Raw genomic sequence first — 12,909 nt, forward strand, 5'->3', positions numbered from 1 at the left:
CAACTGAAGTCACTGACTTGAGCTTAAAATGACAATCTATCTAGCTAGAGTCATATCTGTGAATATCCGTAAAAATCTATCAGTCGCCCTGGTAGAGGGTACGGTAAATATACGTCTGTTGTAAATTAACATCGGCATGTGAGATGGCGTCATGCTAATACAATATTTAAATCCCTTGAAGGTGCAAATTAAGACAAAAGAAATGACGGCTTACGTGACGAAAAGTGTGAAGACAGTATGTGCTCTCAAATAAAAGTACCTGTAAAGAACATTAATCTGTTACATTACAAGTGTAACTTTATATTATCAACTTCTGCAATCTGAACAAACAACAGTGCGGTATCTTCATATATTACAGGACAGTGGGTACCATTGCTATTCATGTTTACCTCTCCCCCTTAGCAGCTTTGTTGTGAACACGGAGCTACACCGTGCGTCGTGTAAAATATAAAATGGGTCACTTCCTTGTTCACAAAACTCTGCAGATACGCACCTAGGCCTCGCCACACTTTGACAAGCCTTATCTTTTTAAGGTCATTCAACAGAGAGAAATTTGGCTGTAGGAAATCTAGGGTTAGTATAATACCTGTTACATGTGTGCTATAATTAGTACGTGTAAGCAGCAAAAAAGGCAAGATGCCCAGAAAGAATTGATGTAGATTGATCAGGATTGAATCGTGTCTTTGATAGTGTATGAGCTCCTAGGCAGGTAAGTGAAATTGCTTTGTACGGTAAGTGACATGTTCTATTTAGCCTGAACCGTACATGTATTTCTCTCAAATTTTACCGACGTTATAATGCCTACAGTGTATGTAATTAGAACCGTAAGAAGACCGCGTCATTACGATTTGTCACCAACCTACCTGTGGCAGAAGGGCGACACAACGATTAGATTGGTCTTCTCTGGTGAGACATCGTAATAACACTAGGCAGGGTGGAGATACCAGTACAACCTAGGTTTATAAATTTTAAAATCCTTTTTACGGTGAGCGTTATGTCTTGGGCCCGTTTTCTAGTAAGGTAGTATACGGACTGGACATGTTCAATTTAATATGTATTTACGGTACGGGTTTGTTTTTTACTCTCTTTCATCAGCCTACCCACAAGTTCAATTCCTACTGTTTAGGGGGAGGGGAATGGAGTTTAGGTGACTCTCATACGAAATAGACAAGCTATCAAATTGTGGCTTACTTAAAACATACTGGTACAGGTGAGTCGCTTAATTAAATGTCTTTGATTTGGCAGTGGTGGGTTTGAAAACAAATGACCAGAGAGGACGGACACTCCTTCGGAACACCACATATAAGGAGGGTGCATGTACTAGTAGCTAGATAAAAAGTAGATAACAAAAAGGCGTGCTACCTTATCAGAACTTACTCAACGAGCAGTGTTAATCAGTTGCATCACGCCAGCCGTGTAGTATTACGGTAGTACTAAAACATGCTGTAGTGCCTGGGATTATTTGCTTCCTTGTTGATTCAATTAAAATTTTAGATTTTCTTCTATCAAAGATCTAAGAGGAAAATGCCTGGGTGATTTTTAAAATTATTTAATTATTTATTCAAACCTTATTTTTTTAATTTGTTTCTTGTGAAAAACTATCGTTTTCGACAAATATGCAGTATAGCCTACTGCAATTCTACTCCAAAAGTACATAGGTTTGTACAGAGAGGAGCATTAATGCAGTAGATTAGCAGCATGATAGAAGCATGTTTCAAATATGCTAATTAGCTCCCAAATCGAAGCAGATTTGAAGCATGTTTGCAGTATGATTGCAGTAGTCTACCGCGGTTTGCAGTATGATTGCAGTAGTCTACTGCGCTGGAGTATCTACTGCGTTATATTGCGGGTGATTTTAACGTTTGACCTTCTTTTTACCATGAATTGAACTTTGCAAATTTTCCAGCCATTATATCGCCAAAAATGGCAGAAAACTTCCATTATCGCATATGTAACTTATCACAATTTTTGCATACAAATACTCTCGTCAACAGATAGGAAGTGACACGCAAATTTTTATATCAGTATCCATTAGACCACATCTGGATTCGCTTTTTTTTCGTTCTTTTTTATTTTTTGCTCTCATTGTTAGTGGTTGTTTTGAAAGTGTTCATACGTCAGTGAGTTTGATTTTTCATTTTATTGTTTAACTACCATTAATTATTTATTCATTTATATATATGATATTTATTCTATCATAACATAAAGCTGTACATAGAAACCATTTCTTATAAAGTGGTTTGGCTTTTTTGCAACATACTTAAAGGGATAATAACTGTTTGTTTTGGCCAAAAATGAATTTTCCTGGAGAAAAAATAAATTCCTTATACTTACCAATGGTTAATAAATCTATTTCTTCATTCAAAGTTAGACCCTGTTTTTTTCTTCTAAAAAAAGGTATTTTTTTTATAATCTCTTAAGAGATTATAAGATTGTTTAGCTATCTATGAGGGTCACTTGGTCTGATGACAGGCTCAGTTATCAGAATGATAGCTATAACTGCCGTTTTTGTGGTAAAGCAGAATATATTATATTTCTTTGAGTTGTTTGCAATGTTTTTATTGTGATATATAGATCTCATACGAAGTGTCATTTCCCTTTAAAAACGAGTATTGCTTTGTTTATTACATTTAACACTCATTTCAGAAGACATTGCTAACTGATAATGAGTCACCCACTATGGTGATACAATGTATTATATAAGCATGGATCTTTGATTTCTATATCAAAATACTTTTTATTGACATTTAATTCAGGACAAGGACAACGAGACAATGAAAGGGCTTTCGAGCATTTTAAAATCATCTCTGATATTTTGTTTACTTCGTGGATGGCAAGAAAGCGACGCAGGTAAAGGGAACAAGTTTTCACACAGGATTTACATGTACACCCCAACCCCTAATCTCCCAATGAATAACTGAATAAATAAAAAGCACGACATGAGACAAAAGAGGAACACATTTTCTGTCCTGTGCCCTACAACCATTCTTATCTGCTGATTTATGTTTTTAGCAAATGCAAGCAAGATACTTTTCATTCATGTTTCCACCCCCTTTTACATCTAACCAAAATCCTGGATCATGCAGTGTATGCATTTACTTATTTCAAAAGTTCAAAAGATTGTTCTAATTTTGCATCGTGATTGCTATGTTGAGTCAGACTAGAAACCAGCGTAATAGGAATGGAAGTCCTAGGAAAGGAAGTCCGGGTTCCCATATGATATTAGTACAGGTTGGGGTTAGTTGGAGTATTGGGGTTAGGATAGGGACAAATGTCACCTGTACAAAGTAACGGGAAGCGTTTCACCTTACTTTCTGCAAGGAAGCTGTCGCGATCCCCAAATTTACAAAATGTTATCCCCGTCAATAGACAGATTCGATGTAGCTATTTTCAGTACGTTATATATGTGACTAGTTTCTTTACTTATCTGTCGATGTCTGTCCTCCGAACACTGGTGCTACTCTGGTACTAGTGGTATTTTTTTTTTTTTTTTTTTTGTGGGAGGCAATGCATATGCGAAAAATATGACGCTAAAATTAGCTAGATTGTTCGTTTATCTTACCCACACATACAGTTAACATGATCTATATCTATAACTTTTTTTAATTCAACTTCGACCTAAGTATGAAATTGATTTACATTAATAGCTCATAGACATGAATTTTTGAGATTTATTCAACCTCTGATTTTGGGATTGATTTTGAAAAAAAAAGAAAAATTAGTCTTTGTTCACATAAACCACAACCTAAAAAATGAAAAAAATTAAAATTAAAAACCAATTTACCAAATCCTTTGTATGTTTAAGGTTGTCTCGTACCAGACGTTCTTCATTCAAGTCGAACTCCATCTAATGGCGGTGTGAACAGTCAAGATATGGTTACCTACACGTGTTTAGCACCATATATCCATATATACGGTTTTCTTAGCATAATGTGTACTGACAAAAATAATGTTTTTGATAAGGAACCGCCAGTATGTGGACGTGAGTATTTCTCTTTATATGGATTTGTACTGCAGATTACTTTTGAATAAAACTCTCATATTTTCTATATATTTTCTAATTTTCTATTTTCGATGTGACATACTTTATCTTTGCTATCAAAACAAAATATAATTCTATTTTCGAATGAGAATACAACCGTTCCTTACAAAGCATTTAAAACGTATTCCGCACACAGGTGTAATGAGAGTTTCACATTTAAGGCTGGGGCTGGGTGGTGAGGCATGGGTTTCAGAATGAAGACATGTATTCTCACTGGTCTGATGAACTAACCTTTATGGTTAAAAGTGGAGGTGAGGGGTTTACATACAAGAACGCAATGATTTATATCGCTCAGTTATTATGTATGACATGTGAGGGAGGTTGCACGACACCCAGGGTGCACTAAAATTGTGAAGACAAGAATGCGGCTTGGCTGCATTGAACTTTTTCCATGTCGACACATGTACATGTATCTGACTCAAAAAGTGTGTACTTCACACCTCGTAATCACTCAATAAAATGCAAGCACATCATTCCATTTCAGTGCCAGAATACGTGTTGTATGCGTCTGAAAATAGAGGTCTCAATCATGGCACGTATAAGGGCGACAAGCCACTATCCCAGTGTTTAAAGGCCTGTAACGAAACCAACACATGTGAAGCAGTGGACTGGGATGGCAATTGTTACTTCCATTACAGTTCTACGTCGTGCAGTGCCCTTTACTATAGAAATGGTCCAAGCAACTATCAAATGAAGCAATGTACTGGTAAAATGCAATTTAAGGAATTTATTTGCACTAGTAATGGCGTTTTTTCAAAATGCCTTGCTTTGTACTTATAATTTTATCGATGGATTTGTAACGGGGATGAATAATAAGTTAAACATAATTTTCAGAAAGTAGTATTACTCGTGCTTAAAAACGTATAATATACGATATTACCGGCGGTGGCTGTAATAAAATAATTACATGAACATAACCAGTAACGTCATAAATGAGCTAATTACACAATCAGAAATATTGTGTATGAATCAACAACGCAGTAGCTATAAACTTTGGTATGTTTCCTACAGGTAATCCCGCCTACAGCTGTCCCTGCTCTACAGGAGGAACGTGTGTGAGAACATACACCTCACTGATACAGATATCTTCAGAGGAGTGTGTGTGTAACCTGGGACGTACCGGTGACCAGTGTCTTAGTTGTAAGTCTGACACTGTTTTCCATTGTTTTTTATTTTCATACTTTATAACTAAGACCGAGATTGCCTGCACAAAGAAACAAACATGTTACGATGTACATATAAGTTGTTTTATAGCCTACATGAATATGCACCTAAACAATAACTTATGCTACATTTTTATTAAAAATGTGATGCAAGGTAAAACTTTTAGGTTCGTTATCAATATAATTAGCCATTTATTCGTGATGCTCTAAGAAATGGTCAGCATACAAAAATATATGTATGGCTACATTTATTTGACTGAGCTGGAGTGTCGTTACCTTTAGGTATAGTTTTAATGGAAATCTTTAGAGTTTTTATGCAACCAAGCGTCAGCTTTACGTCGCCGTGACTATTTACAAAAATACACTATGTTTTTAGTCGTGGAATGTTCTGCCCCAACTATTCCTAACACAGTTCGCTCTCCGGCAACTGAAGTTTACAGATTCAACAACACTGTTACCTTCACTTGCAACAGTGGGTATCAATTCAGCGATTCCAGTTCCAGCTTCACACTGACATGTACTCTTAGAGGAGAATTTGAAGGGGAGAGAAAAACATGTATCAGTAAGTCTGCAATAAAGAAGGCAGCGAGATAGAAAACTAAGAATAAATTGAGAATTATAAATGAAATCGTCACTCTGCTGCAGGTTGACCTTTTATTTGGTTGTTTCCGTAATTCTTCTATTATAACTTACACGAATTTGAATAAACTAGAGCAGATAAAGAAATTGAAAAAAAATCTCCACTTCCAGGAACCTGTGAATTCCTCCATCTGGGCAATCACCAGAGACAAGTTACACAGCGTCCCGTTACCTTTGAGGGACAAACTGTCACGTATACATGCACTGAGGGCTTCCAATTCAACGATACGTCAACAGTAAAGAACCTTACTTGCCGAGCCGATGGAACATTTGACCAGAATTTACCTAGCTGTGTTCCTATTTCTTGTGGTTTTCCTGGTAATAAACTGAATTTGAATTTTGCAGAAGGACCATATGTCTTCAAGCAGAATGTGACGTTTTCTTGCTTTCCTGGATATCATTTTGCTGGATATGACGCCAAAGCGTCGTTTACGTCACAATGCATCAGAACAGACACTTTGGAACCACCTGTACCTGACTGCAAAAAAAGAACATGCACTTTGCCTTATTTAAACAATACAGTTACAACTTCTAATAGTACGAATCTATTCTTCATGACTTCAGTTGAATTCAAATGCATGAGAGGATTTCAGTTCCCGGATGGTAATACTAGTGTAACCTTGACGTGCGATGCAACCGGTGGATTTGGGGTGGATTCTCTTAGTTGTACAGGTGCGGGTTTTTAATGAATATTTATAATGTATAAGTACAAGTACCCTGAGAATCAGAGCACCCTGAGAAGGTAACGGAATAAAGGCAACGTGTTTGTCTTGTGTGTGTGTGTGTGTGTGTGTGTGTGTGTGTATGTGTAAATAAGCGCTTTGTCCGCTCTTTAGTTAAAAAATACACTGGAATAAGAACTCAGGGTAGGGTATGTTATCCTGTACGTTTATTTTGTATTCTTTAAAATATTGTTCGCTTTGTGTAACGTTACAAAGCTAATGGCGTCTACTTACCATTAATACAGGTTTTGTGTGCAAAGGTGGAAAGGTATTCTAAAACTGGCTGAATTAGGGTTGATTTATGAATCCTTTTTTAAAGAAGTTTGTTAGTCGTGAATACATATGAAATGCTATGCAGAGGTGTCAGAAAATACTTGTGAAGTAGTTCACCTATTTTAGGCACAATTAAGGCTTAATTTTCCCATAAATAAAAATACGCTATCTGTTATCCATAAAAACATAGAAAGTGGTTTAAGGTAACCTGTTTATTTCCTTATTATCATTCAGCGGTGTTGCCTGGGGCTGGTACCCAAGCAGCGTCCACAGATTCTAACATAGGTGCCAGTGTCGGTGTAGGCGTTACAGGAGCAATTGTACTGATATTACTTGTTGTAATAGTTGTTGTATTCGTCAAACGTAGACGGTAAGTGTCATCAAAACGAGTTGTTTTATTTCATTTCTGTAAAAGCTAATGATAGGCCTGGGTCTCACCAATACCATATAACCATATAATTAACACATTTTCTTTGATATTTAACCTTTTATGCATTTGATGCACATTGATGGTATCATTTAAAATGTTGTATGTATATCCGTCATGATCTATAAATTCGTTGGTTGTTGGATTGGTTGGTAAATGGAACGTTTTTCCTTTCCTTTCAGGAAACGTATGGCAAACCCAAATGAAGATATCGATGTATCAAGCAACGGAAAGCTCAGCAACACAATGCACACAACATCCAATACTCACATTGACACAAATCTGTACGAACTCGAGGGAGAATGTCCAATGGCAGACCGGTATGATCAGTCAAATAATATGAGACAGAATTCTAATAACAAAAACCAGGCCTCTGATGTACAGGAACTATATGCCGTGCCTGACAAATCCAAAAAGACCAAAAAAGGCAAGAAGCAACAAAATACCCCTATAAGCTATCCAGACGATGCATATGAATATGTCAGCAAACCTTCAGCCGAGGCATCTTCCGTTTCAAGACAGGATTGTAGTAGCACCTATGAACTTGCAGGGCAGTTTCACAATGGAGGCTATGCCCAGTGTACTGATGATGCTGATGACGTGGAGTTTGTTGAAAATGATATTTATGAAACAGGAGGCGTTGACAACATGAGCCATGCGTATGTTGAGTCAGCTGAAAATGGCATTTATAATTCGTCGGTGTAATATCATTTTAGAACAGTTGCAGTGCTTTATGTTTCATATTTGGAAATCTGTTTATCTCAATGCTTGTGTTAGTAGTATGTTGGGACAAAAATGCCTATTATGGTGACTTGCTCCACCATACAAAATGCTCTTCATAATGTTAAGTTCAGCTGATAAGCACTTTCTGGTAAATTTATGTAAACCTATTTAGTTATGTATCCAAAGTTTACTTACCGTGGAAATCCATTTTTACCAACGATGATGTATGTGGACATTAAATTCGGAATTACAAATGGACATTAAGCTGAAAATGTCCTTTTCCAGATATAGTTATATACCTTTGTATAGATAGAAGCTCTTAACTCTCCTTTTCTGGTTTTCAGCGTAAAGAGATTGAGACTAATAGAAAAAATATGAGGTGTGATGACTTTATTGAAACTTCCTTCACCCTAAAACATGGCGTATGGTGATTGTACATGATCATAGATTTCCTTAGTAGTCAAATATTTGAAATTTTCCTCATATAGTGATTGTTTCTAATAAAATTAAAGTATACGTACGTGGTAGGTTACTTACAGGTGCAATAGACCGGGTATAAATGACAACATTATAGTCTCTCTGATGAATTCGCTGATGAGTATTGTGATATTTTTTACTGATGCACAGTATAATACAAGAAATCCGAGATATATATTATGCCTAATGGAAGCTAAAAGCAAAACACGATGTGTAAATAACATGAAATATTCCACAAATGATAAATAACAAATAAATTTAAATTTAGTTGCATATTTTCTCACAAAAATTGATAATAAAAAACTTGAAACTTCTTTGTTACATGAGTGCAATTCGACTGTGTGTTTCTACAACAAATTTATGTAACCTCCTTTACTCAATCAAACAGTCATAGAATTTTCACGCGTGTGCTTTTAATGATTTTAAACATTTTAACTCCTACATTAACGCACAGCTCGATAAACCCAAAATATAAATATGCCGAAATTGTTAGTATAATATTTCAAATCAACGTTTGTTTTGTTCCCCTTTTCTAACCGTGTGACAAAACTGGAGGTCTGTTAAAGGAGAATTCGCTCTAGGGCGGGACTAACTTGTACATGTTCAATTCAGTGGGTTCGGACCTATCTGATGCGGGGTGGACTCTCTGGTATATGAGGGGGCCCTCTGAAAACTCTGTGTTATGCCGTGGGTTTCACAGTTAATTAAGTATGATGTGACGTATGTTAAGATACTCCATGGTATATTACCACTTCATAGGATAAGAATTACTACTTCATGATAGAAGGCGACTTCATTGGTTAAAAAATAAGGACCCTTAGGAGACTTCGTAGTATATTACCACTTCATGGTACATTGTATCCAAACATGTTTCAGTTCTGGTTGGATGCGGAAATTAGGCGTAAAGGTCGATATGATGTTTCATTCTAGACCATGATTTCCAGAGTGACGCGCGTATTTGAAATGGGGTGTGTGTGTGTGTGTGTGTGGGGGGGGGGGGGGGGGGGGGATAACATTACTCACTCACATGATAGTGCGTATTTTATCTCGTTGTAGTTTAATGAAGCTGTTATTTTCAGATGTTCTCGTAGATACCCGTGAGATTAACTTCTATAAATAAAGTACTTTATTTCAAGAGCTCCGGTCCAGTGACGGAAAGCATAAAGCTAGTTTTTTTGTTTTACCCATTTAGTTTTGAGATTTTTTAGATTTCAGGACGATGAAAAACTGACAATATTTGGACGTTGAATCATGATGGGTCTAAGGCACTAGATGTATAAGACAAACGAAGTGTATAAATGAACACATTGCCTGCCTTTAAACTAGGGCATAAAACTGACCATGTGTGGTTTGATTGACGGCGCAGGTTTATAGATGTGGCTAGTACACAGTAGCAAGAATGTATGTCCTTCCACTGTAGGTAGAGAACTCTACTAGGCAGAGAGGTTTTAATTTTGTTCCACACTAAGTGTACATTAATATCTTTAACAAACAGTCTATTCCATTATTCGTGTTATAGAAGTATCTCTTTTGTAACTATGACATAAACGTTATGACTTGCAATAACAAGCTGTAAAAATAGGCTTTTCTATTGATATGCAACATATAAATGTTTCGAAAATATCTCGGTCGTTTGACCTCCTGGCCTATATACTTAATGAAAACGCTTAGGTCGGAAAGTCTGAAATCTGAATCATTTGAAACGGTCAACTGTCCAGATAGATGTTGGGGAGAATGAAATGCCGGGGATTCATAAAACTGGTGTAGAGCCGCATTTTGCAACCAAAGAAAATCGTGAAAACGAATTTTTCAACCAGAACGCATTTTGCAACCAGAATTTTTTCTTAGTCAATAAATAGCTAGTGTGAATTTCTATAGAGGTAGAATTGGAATGGGGACGGGGTTGTCTCGGTTAGGTACGCTTACATTGGCCAAGCTTTCCCTGTGGTGGACAATTTATTATATACATGCATAATCTATTTAACATTGTTACTTCCTAAACCATCATAGTTAGGAACTTGATACGTCGGGGATTAATAAACCTATCATTATAGGGATTTGCAAAGGCTCTTCGGAATTCAATTGTGACTTGGGGGTGGTCTATTCTAATTTTTACATCGTACTTTATGCTAGGAACATGAAACGTGGCTACATACTATTTTGAATGTGGGAGGGCACTTCGGATTTTTTTTTTTTTTGGGGGGGGGGGTCCTGGGGGGCGGTTGAGTCTAATTGACATTGTTATTCCTGCTATATCTATATCCTTAGACCAATAAAGCTGGGAACGTAAGGCTATGGGGATTGAAAAATCTGTCTTTAGGGATGTTTATGGGTCTTTCTGTGTTTTTGTGACATTGGGTGTGGCCGCCCCTGGGGAGGTTGATTTTAAATTTTACATCGTTATTCGTGCTTCTACCCTTACGCCATTACAGTTGGGAACATGAAACCCTCCGGGCTGATAAGCTTACCATTGAGGATATGCATAGGTTTCCGGGAATGTTAGTATGATATTTCAGGTGTGGCTATCCCGGGGGGTGGTTGATTCTATTTTTCACAACTTTATTTCTGCCATCTATTTCCTTAAATTTTAAGGAACATGAAACGGAGATTGATGAACCAGTGATTTTAATGAATGTGCATGGGTCCTTGAGAAATGTAGAGAACAGCACAAGCACATACAGAACTAAATGGACTTCCAGCCATATGCATAAATATAGGTCAGGGAATCCAATTAAAAACTAATTCAAGACCCCACACACTCGATCAGGAATCCTAGCGTTTAACTGCTGTTGTGTCTTAACACAAAACAAAAATGTTTATTTCCCAAGAGCAGTAATTAACATGTGTGTTTTATGTTAAAGAACAATGGGACTTGGACCCTACATGTAGGATTCCTGAGAGTATGGGGTCTTGAATGGGTTTTAATTAACTTGACCTATATTCAAGAATACGACTGAAGGTCTGTTATTTAGTACTGTCTGCTGCTTTCTCTACATTTCCCCTTCCTTCCTAACTCGAAGACTGCCATCAGATTCACACATAGGCTGTAGTGCTAGCTGGGTCGGTCCAACTCTGCAAGGAATCTTAAATGCAATCTATGGAATCAGCTTCATTGCCTGACAAACCACTAATCACTCCACCCCCTAGGGACGGCCACACCCCAAGTCACACTAATGTAGCCCACCCATGCATCAAAGACTCATGTTTCTTATTCGAATGGTCTAGGGGGTGATGAAATAAATTACGGTAATATATATGTGTACCATCCCCAGGGACAGCCACACCCCAGGTCACAAAAAAAAAAAAAAAAAAAAAAAAAAAAAAAAAAAAAAAAAAAAAAAAAAACCTGCCTATGCACACCCCGACATTTTAGTTTCCTCAACCTAAAGACCTATGGGTATATAGCAGAATACAATTTAAAGATAATAATCAACCACCCCTAGGTCACCAAAGTCACCAAAAATCTGAAGGACACGTGCACATCCCTAATGGCAAGTTTAAATATCCCAACGTCTCATGCTCCTCACCTAAATGGATAGAGGATACCAGTAACAACGATATAAAAAATATATACCCCCCCCCCCCCAAAGGACTGTTAAGTCCCACTACTAAAGGTCTACGGGTAGATAGCAGAAATTACGATGTAAAAATTACAATCAACCACAATTACAATCAACCACAATTCTGAATAAATATCAATCTACAAGCCTGTTGATCTCGCAGATCAACTACGTTAATTAGGCTGCTAAACAACAAGCAGGCCTACCCCCCCCCCCCCCCTCCGAACGCCTTATTAACAGGTTTCCAAATGCAGACTGTGCCGCAGATAATACTTTCGGGTCAAATGAGAGCCAGCCAAGGGCACATTTCGGGGACACCATTGATCACGCCATGATGGACATTCACAGGTGTAGGACCAGAACAGAGCATCTCGGAAACCAAGGGACAGACGTAAATCATTACACTTGCGCCTGTCTTTCCTCATGGAAAAATTAGTCTTTTCAGAGTGGTACGCGACTTGATCAAGATAATTGTAGAGCACAATTATATACACGACCTTCTCTGCTTCTTTTTATTATCTATTTATTTATCTTTAATAACTAATTCCTTTTTGTTTATTTATCCATCTTATAATCCAGTAACCTACGCGTAAATTATGTTTTCATAGCCTGGTTTACCTGATCCATTAGTTTTATGCATCAAGCGGATCTGGGAAGGGAGGGCCCAGGGGGTCTGGACCCCCTTTTCTTCAACGCTGGCCATAATCTCCCATAATGTACTGATTTTTAGAAATACTGGATCCTCACCTACATACGCCTGTGTATTTTAAAATTACTCAAAACATGCATCCAATACCACTAAAGAAACCCTATTCAGTCATACAAGTGAATTAAAACGTTCAGTTTACCTATTTTGGATAATATTTACAGTACAAAAACATTA

General features: G+C 37.2%; 1 protein-coding gene across 1 annotated transcript; it reads left to right on the plus strand.

The window, feature by feature from the left end:
• The first annotated feature begins 5,055 nt into the window (after positions 1-5,055).
• LOC106154245 (uncharacterized) lies at positions 5,056-8,781 on the plus strand. Its single transcript, XM_087015800.1, has 5 exons — positions 5,056-5,182; positions 5,582-5,767; positions 5,956-6,516; positions 7,074-7,209; positions 7,449-8,781. The coding sequence occupies exons 3-5, from the start codon at positions 6,399-6,401 to the stop codon at positions 7,969-7,971; spliced, it is 777 nt and encodes a 258-aa protein (XP_086871926.1). The 5' UTR covers positions 5,056-5,182; positions 5,582-5,767; positions 5,956-6,398; the 3' UTR covers positions 7,972-8,781.
• The last annotated feature ends 4,128 nt before the right edge of the window (positions 8,782-12,909 follow it).

Source organism: Lingula anatina, chromosome 6 (assembly GCF_051362555.1).
Source record: "Lingula anatina isolate TDL-2025a chromosome 6, LinAna3.0, whole genome shotgun sequence".
NCBI lineage: Eukaryota > Metazoa > Brachiopoda > Lingulata > Lingulida > Lingulidae > Lingula > Lingula anatina.

Excerpts from the sequence above, each read along its gene's own strand:
- LOC106154245 (XM_087015800.1), top strand. The coding sequence starts at position 6,399 with ATGACTTCAGTTGAATTCAAATGCATGAGAGGATTTCAGTTCCCGGAT. Across the intron at positions 6,517-7,073 it reads GGATTCTCTTAGTTGTACAG|CGGTGTTGCCTGGGGCTGGT; the intron begins GTGCGGGTTTTT and ends ATTATCATTCAG. Across the intron at positions 7,210-7,448 it reads GTATTCGTCAAACGTAGACG|GAAACGTATGGCAAACCCAA; the intron begins GTAAGTGTCATC and ends CTTTCCTTTCAG.